Raw genomic sequence first — 19,911 nt, forward strand, 5'->3', positions numbered from 1 at the left:
GGTCTTTTAGGGTTTGAACATGGCCGGAGACACTACCGCGTCTCCTGATCAGAAAAAAACGCCTTGTAAATCCTTAGGAGACACAAAATAAATTAACTGTATCTCTATAATATATTTTAGTTGTAACTAGAAGTCAGTTTGGTAATGCGTTTTAACTGAAAAATCTTAGTTAAACCTAGAATTGATCAACTGCTTTAAGTTTGCAATATAACATGTTTTTTACAATCAAAACGCAAAACACATCTTTTAATCGGCAGTACTAATAATCTATCACAAGAACGATATGATGTTTCCTCGATATTTTATGATCTGATCCGAATCAGACACAGTCCAAATAGAACACATTTTTACATGGTCTACCCAACTTGAACAATGCTTTCGCAGTTATTAACGAAGTCGATAATTACATAGGTTTGCAACTTTTTGCAAAGTTCAATACGAGCCTGTGTCCGATTTAATATTAAATATTTTATATATTCCATTTTGTTCCATTTTTGTCTTTGTTCCATTTTGACTTACAATTAGATCGCAAACCGCAAGTTCACTAACAGCAAACAATCAATTCTAGTTTTAACTAAATTATTTTAGACAGAAAGTGTATTATCAAAACGGCTTACAATTTGTTATAACTTATTAGTAAATTTGGCTTTTCACGGATTTCGAGTTTTAACTGTAAATGTATATTTCAATATAACATTTTTCTTTAATCTAAAATTTTATATCGAACTTGTTACTAAAAACGCACAATTTATTTCTATTCAATACTATCATTATAATATTGCAAATTTGAATTTGAAGGCCGATATATTAGATGTACCAGAATTGACAAAAAATGAACATAACATGTTATTTTCTCTATGAAATTAAAAATCACTTTCCTTCAATACTGAAAAAATATTTAATATTATGTGAACTTTTAATATATCAATAATCAAAATTTTGTTAAATTCCTTCAGCATAATAATAAAACAAATAATGACATAAATAAAAAATAAATAAATAAAATATATATAGACTATAGTGATGTAACGAATGTGCGATTTTGAATATTCCCGATTGCAAATGCGAATACGAATATTTGTTGCCGACATTCGCGAATGCGAATATTAACTTGCACGAACCTGTCGATGCTAGTTGTAGCCAATTGGTTCGCGCGTAAGATAGAAAAGAAACTTCTTTTTTTAAATTTAATATGCCTTTACTTGAATTTAATTATTAATTTTTTAATTACAGTTTATTGGAATGTCAGTAAAAGTGAATTTCAAAAATTAACCTATATAAACGTGCTTCTAACTTGAATATCAGTACAAAAATTATTATTTTTGTGTGTTAATTTTATTACAAAGTTCTGTAAAATGATCAAATACTTTATCTTTAAGTTATTTATCAAGAGCTAAATATTGAAACGTCAGTTTATTCTTTTGGATAAAGTTCCGAATAGGTGAAACCCTCCGATTTTTTGAAACTACACTATTTTTTGTATTTTTGAACGCTGATTACGAATATAATAATGAAAATTTGCGACAACGTCATTTTCAAGGTCAAAACTCAAAAAAACTGAAAAAATATAACTTTTTAGACCTTATTTCAATAAATATTGATGTAACAAAAAAATGTTTCAAATAAAAATTGCAGTTCTTATAAAAATACATCATTTATGTTCTATACATTTTTTGTGTAAAACTGATTAGTTGCAAACCCGTGTGGAACCTCGCTTCGAGTGGAAAAGTGTATGCGTGGTAGCAGCGGGTTCCGCCCCCCTGCGGGGGGCTCCACTACCGACAAACTAGACAAATAGGTTTGCGTGGAACCTCGCTCTGCGTGGAAAGTTGCAAACCCATGTGGAACCTCGCTTCGCGTGGAAAAGTGTATGCGTGAAAACAGTGGGTTCCGCCCCCCTTCCGGGGGGCTCCACTACCGAAAAACTGGAAAAATAGGTGTGCGAGGAACCTCGCTCTACGTGGTAAGTTGTAAACCCATGTGGAATCGTATATGTACTGCAAAGTACATGCTTAGAAGGGAGAACAGATATAAAATTTAGATTCCATCGTTTTTGTTGAAAACTCACTCGTACGGTAAAAATTAATAGGACATAAATGTTTTTCTCTGTAAGATCTAAAACTTTTGTCTGAAATATTTATCATGATTTTTCGTATTCACTGAAATAAACGTTAAAAACTATAAATTTTATGAGTTTTTCATAATTTTCACTATGAAAATGAGAAATGCGCCAATTTTCAAAAAAATCAGAGATGAGCACTTTTCGGAACTTCACCCGCCGTTTTTGGTCTTTAATATCGATTTTCTCGAAAACTATCAGTTTTACGTAAAAAATGTATAGAACATAAATAATGTATTTTTATAAGAACTGCAACTTTTATTTGAAATATTTTTTTGTTACATCAATATTTATTGAAATAAAGTCTAAAAAGTTATATTTTTTCAGTTTTTTTGAGTTTTGACCTTGAAAATGACGTTGTCGCAAATTTTCATTATATTCGTAATCAGCGTTCAAAAATACAAAAAATAATGTAGTTTCAAAAAAATCGGAGGATTCACCTATTCGGAACTCCACCCATTCTTTCTTCTGACTTAAATATTAGTACAAAAATATAAGTATCTCATTTATTTCATTATTTTAATCACAGAGTAGGAAAAATAAGATAATTTTGTTTTTGTTTATTTTATTACGGAGTTTTATGAAAATTGTTTAAATACTTTATTTATTTGTTATTCAGAGATAAATATGAAATACTGTGAGAATAAAAACCAACATTGAATAATTTAAATTCAAGAAGACTGCTGAATTGTTTAGTTTCTATCCTAGCCAAATAAGATCTAGTCAATTTGTGTAGTTATAAGTAAAATACACATGTTTTTAGTTTTTGGTCAACAAAATTATTAATACATTGTAAAATTTATTATATAAATCTTTAAGGCTGATCAACTTAATATAAAGGAAAATTATTGAATTGTCTAGTTTTTTTACAACATTTTATATATTTTTCCTCTAAAGAAACCAACTTTTACTAAAGTATATTTTCTGCGAATACGAAGGCGAATGCGAATACTTTGAAATCAGCGAATATTTGCGAATGCAAATGCGAATACGAATATTCGTTACACCACTAATATAGACATAATGTCTCATTTCCTTCTATAAACAAATCTATATACATATTCAATAATAGGCATATAATAATTTAATAGCCAGAGTCTTAAAGTATTGATATTTATGATCCATTATATTATATTATATATATTAAAATCTGATTCTAAAAGCGAACTTTAAAATTACTTTCATAAAAAATTATTAATTAAAAATATTAATACGCATGGAACATTAATACTTGAAGACTAAATTGAAAATATTAAACTCATTTATAAATTATTATTAAATATTAATCTCATCATTTATAGCTTTTAAAACCTAATTTACAAACATATTATCACGCATATTCCTATATAACTATTAAAACCGTCAGAATCACGAATTTTAGATATAATTAAAATTATAGATAAAATTAATAATTAAACATTAAACATAGTGATATAAGCAAATAAATTGAATCTCTGCAAAAATATATGGTCTCACATCTACAAGCCTTAATACATCAACAAAAGAAATTAAATAGTTATAATTTTTCGAGCAAAAAAGATTCCAAATTTCACAAAAAATGTAAATTATAATTATTTTTCGTCAATTCTGAACATGCCTTAAGGGAAAAAATGAATTGATACTTTTACTATAAAGTTTAGACATTTCAAAATACCCTTGTTCAGAAATATTTGTCAATTTCTTAATATTGTATGTTATTGAGAATAGAAAACTATCTTATATAGAACCATCAAAATAGAATATAGCTAAAATTTTCTATATTTATACGAGGCTATTTTCTTTTAAACAACTTTTTGTTTAGTTAATATATATGAGAAATTATTAGCCTCAGATCCTAAGAAATTAACATTTGTGTCTGCTTGAATCTGAAGATTACCAAAAATTTGGCTTATCATCATATAATTATAATTATTGCAAGTGAAGATAGCTTTGTGAAACAAGTTTTCGCTCAAATTGAAGCCGAGTAGAGATGAAACTTTTTTCGACGAGACAATTCCATCCATCGGAAATACATCGACATTTACAATCTTCGTTCTTGACACTGATTTTCCGGATTATTTAATACAGAACAGAGAAATCTCCTAGTCTCCGCTCGTAATGCGTTTAGTCGTCTCTGAAGGATGCGATTGCGCTGTACGAGAATTATCGTGCGTACGATAATACTCGAAAGATCTGCGAGAATTAATGATTTAAGGTATCAGAATGTCTCAACAACAAGAACGTAAAAAATAAAATTACTCTTCAACAAAATAAACTAAAATTACACCGTCAAAAAATTTTGTAATAAATTTTATTTCAATTTTAAAATTTAATATGGTTTCTAGCTCTTTGCCGATCATGTTGGAATTGTAATGTCAGAAGAGAACACGCTAAAAATTTTTAAGATGCCATTTCAAAATAAAAAGATATATGGATAAAAGTATAGTTTGTAAGGTATTTTAAAAGTGTACTAAAGCCTTTTAAAACAATGTGTGTGTGTGTGTGTTTCCTCAAAATATCCTTTCATTTAAAAATTACATCTAAGAATTTTCAGCGTATACTTTCTCACCTCCGATGTCACAATCTAACATGACCATATGAGGATCCTTAATTAAAATTTTTTTTCTTTAACGGAAATTATTTATCTCAATTTAATTCGAAAACATATATTCTGGTATTTATTATAAAGTTCATGATATTTCTTTACTTCAAAATATTTCTTAAAATAAATTTAAAATTTCACAATTAACATCGTACCTTTTCTTTGTGCGACGAGCTTTCTATAATACTCATTCGTATTTGCTGGATATTTCGTACTTTTATTTGGAACAACACAGTTTGATATCGTATTTGTATATTCTAATTTCCGTAAACAATTTTCACGAGATACTAGGGATTCTTCGATGATGGTTTCAATTCGCTGTATCATCTCCTCCAGCGCAAATGTCTGCTGTTTAATGATGTTTATTCCGTTTTGAGATTTTCGTCGGCGAACATATGTACTAACGGTATTTCCGACCATCGGAAATTCTGCTACACAAACAGTCGGCGCCATTTGGTTGCAAAATTCTGAAACATAAATTGCGAAATATTTCTATTTTCATTGAGAAAAAGCTTATTTATAAATTATTTAATAAAAAATATAAATAAATATAAAAACGGATATAAAAGAGAATTTTTTAATATCATTAAATATATGTTTAACTTATTAAATATTTTATTATATATAAATCTAAAGTGTATAAATAGGCAATAAGAGCCAAATCGCGGATGACAGTGCGTTATTCCAACAAAACTAAAATTTTTTCGTTAGAATTAAATACCTGTGCACAAGGCACCAAATTTTACTTGGTCACGGCCTTATTTTATTATCGGTCTTATTTTATTATATATGAAATAAAATATAGGTATATATATATTTTTGAAGTGAAACTTCTTTGGGCACGATTTGGCGCGAGAGTGTTACATTACGTTACGGCCGACCGTCACGTAAAGTAAAGCAAGTTAGTGGGAGCAAAAAGAGGGTGGAGGGCAGAGAAAGAGTAAAGGAGGAAGGGGAGGGGGAGGAAAAGGGAAGTTGATAATAGAAAAAAGGGGGTAAGGGTATGGAATAAGGGGTAAGGAAAGAGAGATTGTAAGAGTCAGCGCATTTTTTGAAATGAAACTTCTTTGGGCGCGATTTGGCGCGAAAGCGTTACGTTACGGCCGACCGTTACAAAAAATGCAAGCAATAAGTTAGTGGCAGCAAGAGAAGAATGGAGGATTCTTTTAACTTCCCTCGCGTAATAATCTAATAAAAAAATAATAATGCTCGTTGCATTATGGAGGATAAAATATCTATTATGATGATCGTTATTTATATTTCACCTAATCAGAAAATTGAAGATATAAAATTCATTCATCAATCTTTACTGGCATACACGGTCCAGGGTGCTGCGCTACTTGACTCCGATTGGGACAAAATACCTATGATCCTCAGCGGTGACTTCAACGCTAACTTCGCCTCAGAGGAATCACAGCCATTGATCGAATTTTTACGAGAAAAATTACAACTAAAGATGACAAACGATCCAAAAGAAGCAATGACAAGATCTGGGACAACTTTAGATGCAGTATTCACAAGATTTCTAAACAACTTTGAGTCTAAAATTTTCATTTCATATTTCAGTTATCACAAACCCATTGTTTCGTTCTTAGAGTCACAATAAATGGAAACAGATTAATATGTCACTCTACAGTCGAGATGTCCTACTTTTTTCTTATTTTATATTTTAGCACAAAATACAAGAAATAATTGTATATATTTTTGTATAAGTTTCACTTCTACCGTGTGGTCCTTAGCACACAAATTTTTTTTTAATAAGTAGTAATTCCTTTTTTCCGCCAGTGATTAATAAAATAAATCAAATAATTTTTAACAACCCAACTGGCATAAAAAAATATTTTTATTGTTGGTTAGACATCAAATAAAATTAAGGACGACGTTTCGACCCTTGTTTTGGGTCCTTCTCAAGTCTATAAATTAAAATAAAATAACATTTAACCTTTTTTTAAAATTTAAACTATATTAAAGCACATATAAATTAATTGTGTCAATACGACCTTTCGACAAGATGGTAAAACGTCAACTGAACTGAACTGAGCAGTTTGTTGAACTTTGAATTGAGCACATTAATGTTATTAGTGATTCTTTTTATGGGATCTCTGTTTAATTTTCTATAGGTGGTGTGGTCTTCCAACATTGCATTCATTTTTGAAATGTAATCTTTTTTATCTAATATCTTACACTTCAATCTTGTTTATCTAATTACATTTCATCACTAATAACATAAATGCTGTTATTAAAGTTTGGCGGGATAAAAAAATCATAGATGAATCAATGTTTAAATGGTTGAATTGCACAAATGGGAGTCTCCCACAATGTTACGGACTTCCAAAGATACATAAAACGGGCTTTCTGCTACGAATTATTGTATCCGCGCTGGACAGTCCGGTATATAATATAGCACAATACATAATATTTTAAATAAATCCATCAATAAACCGAAATCACATATTAAAGACGGTTGGTCGTTCGCGGAAAAAATTAAGAATATTAGCATTAATTGTGAGGAAATGTTGGCCTTTGTTAGACGTCACATCATTATATACTAACATACCGAAAGACTTAGTAAGAAGCTATAAAAAAGAGATGGAACACGATCGCATCTAACACCAATCTCAATCTTGAGCAACTTATACATGCTGTTAATGTTGTCTTGGATTCCACTACCTTTAGCTTTAACGGTCTATTTTACGAACAAGTCTTTGGCAGCCCAATGGGGTCTCCTCTGTTACCCATCCTGGCAGATATGGTGATGGATGATCTAGAGTCTCATTGCTTACATTCATTGCAGTTCGCAGTTCCGATTTATTTCAGATATGTCGATGACATTTTTACTGTTATATCACGCAATAAATTAGATGAGATGTTATCGGTTTTTAATGCTTACCACCAACGGTTAAAATTTACCTATGAAATAGAATGTAATAATTCCATCAATTTTTTAGACACAACAATTATTAGGTGTAGTGAAGGAAAGTTAATCACTAATTAGTTTAGGAAGTCCACTTTCTTAGGGAGATACATTAACTTCCTTTCTGCCCATCCGTTTAAAAATAAAATTAACTGCATAAACAATTTAGTGGACAGAGCCATCTTATTGTCAAATAAAAAATTTCATAATGATAATATTAATATAGTAAAACAGATTTTAACTAATAATAAATTTCCATTACTTACCATTAATAAATATATCAAAAGACTACAATTTTTAAAAAATAAAAATACCAATAACAATAGCAGTAAAAATAGTAATATTAATAACTTAAATGATCGTACATACATTGTGTTACCATACATGGAAAATTTCAGCGACAACATCTCTAAATCGCTTAGAAAAAAAGGACTAAGAGTGGTATATAATCAGAAAGAAATATTTTTATCGGCTCTCAATATTAAGAATATAAATATGATATTTTTTAAATCGGCCAAAGCACAAAAAATTAATTATTCGGAACTGTATCTCTTGGTTTGAGATCACTAAGTTCCATATATAAATTAATCTCGAAACTTACATACTGGAGAAGTGGTATATAAATTACAGAAAAAACTAAGTAGCCTTATCAAAAGAGGTAAGAATTCCACTTTTAAATTAAATAAAACAAATGTCGTTTATAGATTGGAATGCATTAATTGCAATGTTTCTTACATAGGACAAACAAAGAGACATCTAAATACTCGCATAAAGAAACATCAGAATAACATTAAAAAGCATGAATCGAATCTGTCGGTTGTTAGTAAACATAGAATAGAATACAATCACGATTTCCGGTGGTTTGACCCTTGTATTTTACATACTGAAAAACATAGACGTAAGAGAGAGATTGCTGAAATGTTATATATTAAAAAGCAAACAAACACAATCAATCTTCAAACTGACACAAAAATCTCAACTCTGTTTATGATAAGGTCATTAAAATAATTTAGCGTCTTGTATCAGTAATTGACAGAATGTCTTAGCAACATGTTAAAGTTGACAGCGCTTAACATATCATAATTTATATCTCTATATCTTAATGTGGCTTATTAGAATTGTTTTAAGTAAGTACATTGTTGTCTCTCCTTGCACGAATTGACTTGTATTTAGTTTTAGTTTTGCGTCGCTAACTATTGATTTTTTATAATTTTAGCACTTGAAAAGGACCTAAATTTAAGGTAGTGTACTTCATATCTAATAAAGAAGAATAATATTAATAAGAGCCAGTACGGTTGAACTAATCATTAATTTTCTTATTATTTTTTAAATTCTCTCTGGCGAAGAATAAAAATCTATTATTTAATATTAATTAATTAAAAAAAGAGAAGTCACTGCAATAATTCTCTGGGAATACGTAATTTAATTTTAATTATTATTTCAATTTTCTTTTAATTATCATTTTAATCTTACTTATCGCTTTAAATGAATGAAACTAATTAAAAAATGAAATAGCAGGCTTTAAAATATGGGAATACGTCTTTTAAATGGTCCTCAGATTGATAATATAAAATATTTAAATATGTCGTATCAACACCTAACATAATGATTCATATACTGGGTCCTATAATTTGGAAAAATTAATCATCGCTTTAAATGCAAAAAAATAATTAAAAAATAAAAGAGCGTGGTTCAAAATATGGGAATACATCCTTGAAATTGTCACATTAAGTTATAAAAGTTGGAAAAAATTAATTATCGTTTTAAATGACTAAAACTATTTACTAAATAAAAAAACGGGCCTCAAAATATGGGAAAACGTTCTTTAAATAGGCCTCAGTTCGATAATAAAAAATATTAAAATATGACGTGTCAATACCCAATATAATGATTTTTATAAAGGGTCCTAAAATTTAGAAAAATTAATTATCGCTTTAAATGACTGAAACTAATTAAAAAATGAAAGATTGGGTTTCAAAATATTGGAATACGTGACCGAAGTGGTCCTCAGATTGATAAAAAAAAATATGACGTGTCAATACCTAACATAATGATTCGTACATTGTGTTTTAAAATTTGGAAAAATTAATTATCACATTAAATGACTGAAATTAATTTTAAAAAATTAAAGCGCGGGCTTCAAAATATGAGAATACGTTTTTAAAATAGTCCTCAGTTTGATAATAAAATATATTACAAAATAACGTGTTAATATCTAATATAATGATTCGTACATTGGGTCCTAAAATTTGTAAAAATTACAACTAATATACAAAGCTTTATCTCCTTTTCTCATTTCCTCTTTCTCTCCTTTTTTCCAATTCTTCGATGTCTATATTTTTTTAGGTTTCCTCTCTTCTCTCTCTCCTTCCCTCCCCCCCTCTCTCTCCCCCCCCCCTCTCTTTCTCTCTGTTATTAATATTATATATATTATATATTATTGAATATTATTATATATATGTGCATTTTATATATATCATATTTTATATGTGTATATTATTATATGTATATTACATATATATTACCTCTCATTTCTTAACATTTGTCCTATTCATTAACCCCATTCACGATGTGTTACGAAATGTCATTAAATTGTCACCTTTCAGCGATTACGTTCATACCTCTCTCATTGTACTCCACCCTTTCTCCTCCAGAAAATTTATCAATCTTCTCCCTTCTGTATTAATCACTTCGTCCTTTGAAGGAGTATGCAAATAAAAACAAAGAATTTCCATTTAAAAAATTCAAAGTATAATTTTTTTGTGATCTTGATTGGTGCTATTCAAAATTACATTAATATTGTTATATAGTGTACCATTTAAGGGCCCCAGATAGCAAAATATATGCATTCTGTACTCATATTGTACTCATATTTCTTAAAATATGATGACAAAAATAGACACAGATGCAGGCTCATATGCTACTCAAAACACGGACATATTATGATATCTTAAAAATGTATTGCAGAAAATGTTATGAGTATACATGAATATGCTCAAATTATAATATATAACTTACATTTTTCATCATATGTATGTAACTTGCGCTTATAATACCTATCATCATAATATGATTACAAGACATACAATACATTTCAATCATAAAAAATCAGAAGATAAAGGGTGCGTTCCGTTATGCACTGCAAGTACTGACAGTACTACCAATAGCGTTCCGATATAGATAGCAGTGCACTGCGAAAGTACTATCATGAGTATATGACGTCATTAATTTTGACGTTATTTCCTGTTGCGATTACTGCAACCGGCGAGGTAAAGCACTCGCAGTAATCAAGATGGCTACCTCCATGTGTACGATGGAACTAACTTTTAAATTCCATATCTGAATATAATGATACAATATTTTTAACGTAATTTTTACATTTTATTCTAGGTATTTTAATTTGTCGTCCCATTTCATTTATTAATTCCATTTCCAAATCGCTTTCACTTGATGACTCACTCGAATCATATATATTCTCGATTAAATTATATGTAATTAATGCAATAATGGTATTATCCATTTCACCAATTTTTCACTCGATGATTATTAGCGAAAAAGGTTAGTTAAAAGTCTGCTGAAAGCGTACTGTAGTGCGTTCCGTTTTACTATTTTGCAGTAGCTTCAAAGTGCACAAAATTAAAAAGGAACGCTGTCAACAGTACACTTGCATGACGTCATAGTGCCAGTACTTGCAGTGCATAACGGAACGCACCCCATGACATGATGAAATCTGATCATCAGGCATTTCTATCTGAGGGATGCTGCCGTAGTTTTGTTTCACCGACTTTAAGTTAGGTTAGGTTCGCTTTTTATTGAATATACAAATTGAAAAATTTTTCACAATAAAGTACTAATAATAATGAATGGGGAGCGCTGTCCTGCAACCAATTTTTGCTGTTTTATGCCATCGATTCCGCATGCAAATATACATACATAATTAATTCAATTACAAATCTTATTTGATACAGACTTTGAATCTCATTTTTATTACTTCTGTATTATTCTTTTACGACATCTCTATTGAGAGTCCCCGTTCATTATTATCAGTACATTAATTGTGGAGAAAGATTTTTTAACCTAGCCAAAAATAAAAGCCCTTGAATTCAAAGTCGGTAAAACAGACATAGTCAGCATTCCCTTAAAGCCCTACAAGTCATTTTTGAAAGATTTTTATATAACATGTATATATTAAGTTTATGAAATATTTGATTGTTTTCAGACTTGAGACATCCTGTGTTTATATATACATATGTATACACTGACCGGCAGGAATGGTGTCCAATGTCAGAAATGTACGACGGAGGGAACGAGACACCGATAGACAAGCGCGACCCGCGGTGTCTGCATGTCCGTATAGCTGTCTCACTCGCACTCCTTCAATTCATAGTCGAGTGAGTGAGACAGCTATTGGACACCACTAAATGATACCACGTCTTGTATTGCTTTCTCTCTCGATCATACAATGTTTGAGAAAGATGCAATATCGGAATACCCCCTACTACTTTCTCCTTCACTCCTTGATCTCCGCCGCGCTTCAAGCGACACATACAATGTCGCGCTACGTATGTGTGCATATGATTTTCGGCTATTATACACGTATACACACATCTAAAATCTGACGCCGAACATCATTCCTGCCGGTCGGTGTGCACACACGCGCGCGCGCGCACCCGCGCACACGCAATAATGATTCATATACTGGGTCTTATAATTTGGAAAAATTAATCATCGCTTTAAATGACTAAAATTAATTAAAAAAAGAAAGACCGGGCTTCAAAATATGAGAATACGTCCTTGAAATTGTCCTCACTTTGATAATAAAAAATGTTGAGAAATGATGTGTCAATATACCTGACATATTGATTCGTACACATTGAGTCATAAAAGTTGGAAAAAATTAATTATAGATTTAAATGACTTATACTAATTAAAAAATGAAAGATCGAGTTTCAAAATATTGGAATACGTCATCGAAGTGGTCCTCAGATAGAAACAATATTGAAATATGACATGTCAATGCCAAACATACGTACATTATATTGGGTCCTAAAATTAGGAAAATTTAATCATTGCTTTAAATGACTAAAATTAATTAAAAAATGAAAGAGCGGGCTTCAAAATATGGGAATACGTCCTTGAAATTGTCCTCACTTTAATAATAAAAAATATTGAGAAATGACGTGTCAATATACCTGACATATTAATTCGTACACATTGAGTCATAAAAGTTGGAAAAAATTAATTATTGTTTTAAATGACTGAAACTAATTAATAAATGAAAGAGGGCCTCAAAATGTGGGAATACGTTTTTTAAATAAGCCTCAGTTCGATAATAAAAAATATTAAAATATGACGTGTCAATATCCAACATAATGATTCTTATAAAAGGTCCTAATATTTAGAAAAATTAATTATCGCTTTAAATGACTGAAACTAATTAAAAAATGAAAGATAAGATTTCAAAGTATGGGACTACATCCTTGAAATGGTCGTCAGATTGATAATAAAATATATAGAAATATGACGTGTCAATATCTAACACATATTGATTCGTACATTGAGTCCTAAAATTTGGAAAAAATTAATTATAGATCTAAATGACTGAAACTAATTAAAAAAGGAAAGATTGGGTTTCAAAATATTGGAATACTTCATCGAAGTGGTCCTCAGATTGATAGAAAAAATATTGTAATATGACGTGTCAATACCTAACATAATGATTCGTACATTGTATCCTAAAATTTTATAATTTAATTATCCCTTTCAATGACTGAAACATAAAAAAATAAAAGAAGGGCTTTTATTTTTGGCAAAGAATTAAAATTACATATGGTACATATAGTAAAAATTCAAGAATAATAATTATGCACATAAGGGAAATTAAAATTCGGCGAATCAAAATTAAATACATATATAATGAAAATTCAAAAATTAAAATTATGTGCATAATATAAATTCGGCGAATCAAAATTAAGTACATAATAGAAATTCGGGGAATCAAAATTATGTACATATTGTAAATTCAAGCATTAAAATTATGTACATTACGCAAATTCAACGAATTTTTATTTTGTACATAAAATTAATTCTTTATATTTATTATCTTACCCAGATAGAGCCACAGTAATTATTATGACATCATTTTGATGTCAAAATGCATTTGCCATCAAAATGATGCATTTTGACATCAAAATGATGTCATAATAATTACTGTGGCTATCTGGGTATAATTTTAATTCGCTGAATTTCTATTATGTACATAATTTTAATTCTTGAATTTCCATTATGTACATAATCTAAATTAACTACATTTCTATATATACATAATTTTAATTCACCGAATTTCTATTTCCCTTTCTAACTGATTGTGAGAAACTGTAGTCAAAACTATTCAATCACATAATTAATAAAAACTTATTTATCAGATTTTAACTATTAGATACCAAATCCTTCAATATACATTATTATCACTATCACTACACTAACCTCTCGATACATACAACTGTCAAAATATGCAATAACAGCCACTCACGAAGTAAACGCTATGACGGAACCAATCGGCATCGCGGATTAAAGGCAACAATTCTTCGATACATTCGAGAATAAATAACATGCCTTTTTTAGAAATGGAGTAGACTAGACAACACAAGCGCGCGCTTCGCGCAAATAATTTAAATTGATTTTATATGCTTTTAATTTATTATATTATTTTGAACAACTGTCAAACTATTAAGGGTCGGCAGGAAGCTTGGTGGAGACTCCTGTCGCCTGGCCGGGAATTACAAATTCTTAATTTCCAGATATTAGCCAAAATACTTCATGAATCTCATTAAATTTAGCGGAAAAAGAGCAATAATACACGCAAGAATTGGCTTTGCATGCCTTTTTGTACAAAAAGGACTAGATAACACAAGCGCGCGCTTTGCGCGCTCTATTGATTTTATGTGCTTTGATATAATATTATTTTGAACAACTGTCAAACTATTAACCTTCGCGATGACAGCTGCTCAATGCTACGAATATAACGCGAATCGAGACAGCCAATTAGCATCGCGGAAAAGCGACAATAATAAACTTCAAGAGATGCGATTATCGATTTTACATGCCTTTTTTAGAAATGGACTATATTAGCTTCGCGCGCGCCATTGATTTTATATGCTTTGATTTAATATTATTTAGAACAACTGTCAAACTATTAACTTTCGCACAAACTATTAACCTTTGCAATGACAGTTGTTTGATATGAATACAATACACAATGCGAATCGAGACAACCAATCAGCAACGCGGAAACGCGGCAACAATACATGCGAGGATCGACTTTGCATGCCTTTTTTACAAAAGGACTAGATAAAGCGGTCAGAATAAAGCAATTATCGTTTCTTTTTAGGAGATCACTGTTGTTCCCGCCATAATAGATGGCAACACGGGTTCTGGATCCAGAGACCAATTCATGTAATATATATATATGGTATATATATATATATATATATGTGTGTGTGTGTAATATATATATAATATATATATGTAATATATATTATATATATATATATATATATATATATATATATATATATAACCCAGGGTTGGGAAGTAACGAGTTACTTGTAACGAAGTTACAGTTACAGTTACTTTTTTCGGTAACTATAACTTAACTTGTAGCGACTTATAAATAAATTCACCAGATCTTTGAAAAAGTAATGTTTATTCATTGAAAGTATAAAGCGAAAGAAAAAAAAGAATTAATATGTAACAAATAAATGAATGAATGTGTTGTTATGGAAATATTGATTTTTCTTAAAAACATTATGTATATTAATGAATTGAAGTTATTACAAATGTATAAAGATGTAAAAAGTGTAAAAGTGCAGTGAAAAGTGTAAGGTGTAATAAAAGTGTAGAGTGTAAATGAAAGGTGTGGATGATGAATGCTACAAACTTCGTTACTTTTCTCCATCTGTAACTGTAACTGTAACTTAGTTACATTTTTTTAGTAACTAGTAACTATTTTAACAGTTACTTTATGAGTTACTTTTTTGGAAACATGCGCTAAAAGTATCGTTTAAGTATGATAGCCGTTATAATGTTATTAAATTCTGATAACAGTAACATATGGATCTTTATATGATTTAATCTTTTACCTACAATTCTCATATATATTTAGTGTACATAAAATAATATAACACATGTGCACGACGGAATGCAGGATAGGGAAGTCGGAAGCAGGACGGTAGAAACTCACTGAACTCAACACCCGCGTAAAGTTAACACTGAATATATATTTAACTAACACAAAAAACACAATTGTCAAAACCGCATAGAATTAACCACAAAGAACTGCCGAGTCGAACGTATAATCAATGTACAATAAACCGAGAGAAAAGCCGAATCGAGAATATAATTATTTCTGTCCGCAAGCAACGGTAATTAGCACGAAAAAAGACAAGCAATCTTTATCGGAAAAACGCACTCTGTTCGCGACGACTAGCAATCGGAAAGAGCACCGCGGCCGCTTGAGAGGAGGTTTATATAGGCCCTATGTTCGAGAATATTCGCAAACATTTCTAATATTCTATCGATAGATTGAGGGCGAAAGAACATTTTTGTAATTGTTTATTACTCGAACAACATCTCATTTTTGTTATGAATATAGCTATTTTTTATCTCCTCTCGCGCGACCGCGGTGTTTACAATTTAATATGAGATAACGCAAGCGCTTATTTCTTGAAGGCACGGGGTAACCGTATGCCCATGCGGCCGAGCGCTATTTGATTATAATATAAATTTTTATATATAGTCGCATGATGCATGTGACATGATAATGATGCATGAATTTTGCATGAATTTTCTAATGCTTTTACTTGCAGGTTTTGAACGTTCGATTTTCGAACAACACATAATTAAGATCGACCAATCACAGTCAAGTATTTTAAAAAATTCTTAAATGTAATAATTGGTCGATTTGCTTGCGACTTTGCGATTACCATTTAGTAAGTTACTAACTATTGTTACTGTTGTATATAAAGGTCATTCCCCAAGGAGAACAGAAGGTCAAAATTATGTCAATTTAACATCATATTGACTAAACATTGACCAAAAAATGACATAAATTATTTATATTATTTATTATAGTTAACAATATTACAGAGCCTTGTTAAACTCTTAATTTATACACGCTGGCTTAAAACGCGCTTGTTTATTAACATTATTACATATAGCAGAGAAAAGTATGGAATCGGAAGGATCTGAATAGCTCAGTTGGAAGAGCAGTCGCCCGGCAAGCGAAAGGTCTCGGGTTCGATTCCCGATTCAGCGACTTTCGGATCTATATTTTTCTCTTGCATTTACTTATTTTCGCAGGGGGGTGAAAGGGTTATTGAAATTAAATCTCAAATATGAGATTATTTCATATTTTAAAATCTTGGCCGTGACCAAGGAAAATTTGGTGCCTTGTGCACAGATACTTAATCCTAACGAAAAATTTAGGTTCGTTAGGATAACGCACTGTCATCCGCGAGTTGGCTCTTATTGCCTGTCTTATATCTTTAAATTTATATTTATATTATAGAGATTATATTTGAAAAAAGATAAGTTTATGCTTGAAAATCAGAAGTTAGCCGGATCAGCATTAACTGCAATCGGATCAGCCTTAACGATGATTATGGCAGAAGAGGAGTGTGACAAACTGATTTTTGTACAAAGGCTGAATGAAGCAGCAAAATTGATCATAGAAATTCACCATAATCAATCAGAATCTCGAAAGGCGTTTATTTATCCGGGAGTCAAAAAACAGTTCTAAAACATGCTTAAGGAAACAAAACCAGATAGTTTTCTGTTTGGAAATAATCTGGCAGATAAAATTAAAAATTCGAAGAATATAGAAAAGCTTTCTCAAAATGTAAAAAATTAAACACTGCCAAAACCTACAACTCACAATCAATACCAAGGTTCAAAATATTTAAACTGGAAGGACCCGCAGGCAAGGAGGCCACTCACCAACCAGGCAAACTACACAAACACCCAGGGCCAAAATCGTCCTCGCTTGACATTCAAGACGAAGAAACCTCTGAACTCAAGGGCACACACACATCGGAGCTCCAGATCATCGAGGTGCAGGGACAAGTAGATGTAGGTAACGCTGGCCGATTAAAATATTTCCTCTCTGAATGGCAAAAAATAACAAATAACGGATTCGTACTAAATTGCATAAAAGGATACAGAATAAAATTCCATTCAGAGGTGGTTCAAAATCAATGTCCGGTTATTAGATTTAATACCAAGAATGAGATTAAAGCCTATAGACAAGTTATTGAGCGGTTGTTAGAGAAAGGAGCAATACAAATCTGTACACCCAGAAAAAATCAGTTTCTGTCTTCATACTTTCTAATAAAACAACCTGACGGTTCTCACAGATTTATCTTGAACTTAAAGAAGCTAAATGAGTTTATCGATACTAATCATTTTAAATTAGAAGATCTACGTACGGCAATAAAACTGATTTTTCCAAATTATTTCATGGCTTCAATTGATCTTGAGGACGCGTACTATGTAGTCCCAATGCATGAAGAAAGTAGGAAATATTTGAGATTTCAATTCTTGGACAAGATATATGAATTTTTCTGCTTACCTTTCGGTTTGTGTACGAGTCCATATGTCTTTACCAAGTTATTAAAGCCAGTTGCAAAATTCCTTAGAACTAAAGGGTTTTCATTAACTATATACCTAGATGATATATTATGCATAGAAGATAGTATAGAAAGATGTAAAGTCAACGTATTTAAAACAAAGGAATTATTACTTTCTTTAGGTTTTTTAATAAATAAAAGAAAAAGCAATCGTGAACCTTCGACAAGATGTAAATTTCTAGGTTTCATTATTGATTCAGATAAATAATGTATAAAATTAACATCAAAGAAAAGAGAAAATTTAATATAATATGTTGTATAATTAATATGTTGAATAAATTTTATTCTAAGAAAACTTGTTCAATCAACGAATTTGCACAACTAATTGGCAAATTGGTCGCAGCATGCCCAACAATAAAATACGAGTTTTTATATACAAAATTGTTGGAAAGAGAAAAGTTATTCGCACTTATTATTAACAATTACAACTATAATAAAACAATGATTATTCCCGGATACGTAATTCCAGAGTTGAATTGGTGGCGCTGTAAATTGACAAATACAGTCAACCAGATTAAATCAGGAAATTATGAAACAACAATTTACACTGACGCATCCACAACCGGCTGGAACGCAGTAAGAGATAACGACAGAGCATATGGATTCCGGGATGAATCGTTAAGGAAAAAACATATATACTATTTAAAATTACTAACAGTAGAATTAGCTCTAAAGAAATTAGCATCAGGCTTAAAAAATTGTCAGATACTTTTAAGAATAGACAATACTACATATATCGTACATTGATAAAATGGGAGGCGTTAAATATTTGAAATATCATTACTTAGCTAGAAGAATCTGGAAATGGGTCGAAGAAAGAAACATATTTCTATTCGCATCATACATTCTTTCTAAGAATAATATTGAAGCAGATATTTTATCGAGACTAAAAAACGAAGATGGCAAATGGGAACTAGCTCCTTTTGCATTTAATAGGTTAATTAGGGCCTTAGGCAATCCAGAAATCGATCTATTTACTACAAGTCCGAATAGCAAATGCGATAGATTTGTTTCGTGGTTCCCAGAACCAAATTGATGCATTCACGCTCTCTTGGTCCAAACTAAATTTTTACGCCTTTCCCCATTTATTTTAATTTTAAAGACTTTAGTTAAAATAAAAAGAGAAGAAGCGTGTAATATTGTCGTTGTTCCTAACTGGCCGAATCAACCATGGTATCCATTGTTTACAAAATTAGTGATATTTAAACCAATTATTTTTAAACCAGATTCTAATTTACTTTTGTCACCAAATAGGTCAGTCCAACACCCCAGAACGAAACATCTAGGTTTAATTGCAGAAAGGCTGTCAGCGAAGCCTTCCTGAGAAAGGGTGTACCTACAAGACTCATTAGAGATAATGTTAGCTTCGCTATCAAATTCTACGATTAAACAGTACGGATCGTCCTTCAGACAATGGAATGCATACTGTGATAAAAACAAACTAGACTTCTTTAATCCGTCTTATGAAACTGTGATACAATTTTTGACAAAATGTTTTAAAGAAGGCGCCTTGTATGGGACACTAAACTCCCACAGATCAGCAATATCTTTAGTTTCCAGAAATAAGATTGGAGAGGATAAGTTAATTTCTCGATTTTTAAAAGGCGTCTTT

General features: G+C 30.6%; 1 protein-coding gene and 1 pseudogene across 1 annotated transcript in view; one reads left to right on the forward strand and one right to left on the reverse strand.

The window, feature by feature from the left end:
- Positions 1-3,657: 3,657 nt before the first annotated feature.
- The window catches only part of LOC146720093 (uncharacterized), a 40,633-nt gene continuing 24,379 nt past the window's right edge, over positions 3,658-19,911 (reverse strand). The window contains exons 2-3 of the mRNA XM_085489055.1: positions 4,856-5,167; positions 3,658-4,291 (exon numbers count right to left, since the gene is read on the reverse strand). Of these exons, the coding sequence (XP_085345181.1) occupies positions 4,140-4,291; positions 4,856-5,153 (450 nt within the window). The 5' untranslated portion in view covers positions 5,154-5,167 and the 3' untranslated portion in view covers positions 3,658-4,139. The remainder of the gene's footprint in view (positions 4,292-4,855; positions 5,168-19,911) is intronic.
- On the forward strand, positions 11,886-17,740 carry LOC146720094 (uncharacterized; annotated as a pseudogene).

Source organism: Nylanderia fulva, unplaced genomic scaffold, assembly GCF_048542155.1.
Source record: "Nylanderia fulva isolate GAGA-0341 unplaced genomic scaffold, ASM4854215v1 Scaffold78, whole genome shotgun sequence".
NCBI lineage: Eukaryota > Metazoa > Arthropoda > Insecta > Hymenoptera > Formicidae > Nylanderia > Nylanderia fulva.